Below are 1,638 nucleotides of genomic sequence, written 5' to 3' on the forward strand. Positions count from 1 at the left end.
TATTTGGTGCCCGTGCACAGTGGAAGCATTCTCCCGTCAGTGATGTCCATGTCACCTCTGTTTTTGTTTTTTGTTTTGTCCCGTTTCCTTTTGATACTCTGCGTCTCCAGCGCCTTCGTGCAGTCCTCCTAAAGGCAACGCAGCAATGATTCCTACCAATCCTGTTATCTAAAAGAGACAGAAAAGTCAGTGAGCGAGGACGTGACTGAGGGAACCGTGAACAATGTTACCGGGTTTTTTTGTAAGCAGGCACAACAGTCTTTGTACAATCACTGTGTGTAAAGGAAACCACCCGTCGGTTATCTAGGAGGCAGAAAAACAAGATAAACACCAGGAAAAAGATAAAAAGCCAGAAGGAGAATTTTGCAAACAAAGGTTGCCATGCATCTTTGACCAAAACAGAAAAAGCGCGGCATAATCTGGGAATTGTACTGCAGTCCTTTATAGCTGATGCTGTTCATTTTTCCAGATACAGTTAATTTACCAGTTAGGATGCACCAGCTGTACAAAACCATGTGAAAAAAATTACAGACTTGCAATCATCACACTTACTTAGTCTGCTGGTAAGAGTAGGCTGTGGCGTGATCTCCTGTGTTCTCCACAGGTAAAGGCTGCTGCCCACTGGCGTCCTGTGAGGAGGGGGCAGCTGTCTGTGGAGAGGGGTCTGTCACCACACCCTGAACAGGGGGGAAAAGCCAGATATTAAGGAACAAAAGAAAGCCTCGAAACTTTGGGCAATCATATAAAAGTAGGGACTCCTTTATGGCACATAGATAAGGAATCCAAAGAGAAAAATTGAATTAGCTTTTTTTTTAAAGGTGACAGGTTGATCTGGTGCGGTCAGTTTTCTGTCTGTGATTTTAACTTTATATACTTGTGAACTTGTAAAACAGCTCCTCTGATCTTTGGGGAGGGTTTGGTGTAAATTATTTCTCTCATTGAAGTATACGGATTGCCAAAGGCTAAGCAAGACTAATATATCACAAAATATATATGTTTAATCAGCAGTTTTCATTTCAAATGAAAGTTTGCAGGTTGTTTCGGTCCTTACGTCCATTGTGATGGCCGAGGCAGGCACTGCAGTGTACTGGGGAATGTAGGTTCCTTGCATAGGAGCAGCCGCTGCAGCAGGCATGTACTACAGATAAAAGGGGAAGAACACAGACTGTGTCATTTGTCTTATGGTCATTTCACATTTTAGACTGAAAACAGAAGCACCGGGGCAGTTTTCCTCTGCTCTAGCGCTTCTACTCTGAGAAAAACACTGAAACTGCGGGTGTACAATTATATTACACATATAACTCAAAGGATAAAACAAACACATGCACACACAGCACGATGAGCTGACTGGCCAAAGGGGAGACTTACAGTGCCTGTTGGGCCCAGAGACAGGTGGTTCATCTGCTGGGTTAGAGGAGCCATTACACTGGAGGGGTGAATAGACAAACTGGGCTCAATGGCAGCAGCTGGAGTGATCACAGCACCCTGGAGTAGAAATGGAAGGATACAAATCCAGTCAGCTTATAGCTAATAACTGTTATTTGGAGTCAAAAGTGATTTGGAGTCACTCAGTGATATTTAATTCAGATGCAGGAATCAATATATGATCAGATGGTGGAGAAAGGAAATTAAATCGGA

At 43.3% G+C, this 1,638-nt stretch overlaps 1 protein-coding gene across 3 annotated transcripts in view; it reads right to left on the bottom strand.

Moving 5' to 3' along the window:
- LOC102204136 (RNA-binding motif, single-stranded-interacting protein 3) overlaps window positions 1-1,638 on the bottom strand; it is a 158,710-nt gene continuing 157,072 nt past the window's right edge. For all 3 annotated transcript variants that reach the window (XM_005743148.1, XM_005743147.1, XM_005743145.1), the window contains exons 11-14: window positions 1,369-1,485; window positions 1,052-1,138; window positions 553-677; window positions 1-168 (exon numbers count right to left, since the gene is read on the bottom strand). In XM_005743148.1, coding sequence (XP_005743205.1) covers window positions 165-168; window positions 553-677; window positions 1,052-1,138; window positions 1,369-1,485 — 333 coding nt within the window. In that variant the 3' untranslated portion in view covers window positions 1-164. The remainder of the gene's footprint in view (window positions 169-552; window positions 678-1,051; window positions 1,139-1,368; window positions 1,486-1,638) is intronic.

The sequence above is a fragment of the Pundamilia nyererei genome, unplaced genomic scaffold (assembly GCF_000239375.1).
Source record: "Pundamilia nyererei isolate P.nyererei 1_Seehausen unplaced genomic scaffold, PunNye1.0 scaffold00128, whole genome shotgun sequence".
Classification (NCBI taxonomy): Eukaryota; Metazoa; Chordata; class Actinopteri; order Cichliformes; family Cichlidae; genus Pundamilia; species Pundamilia nyererei.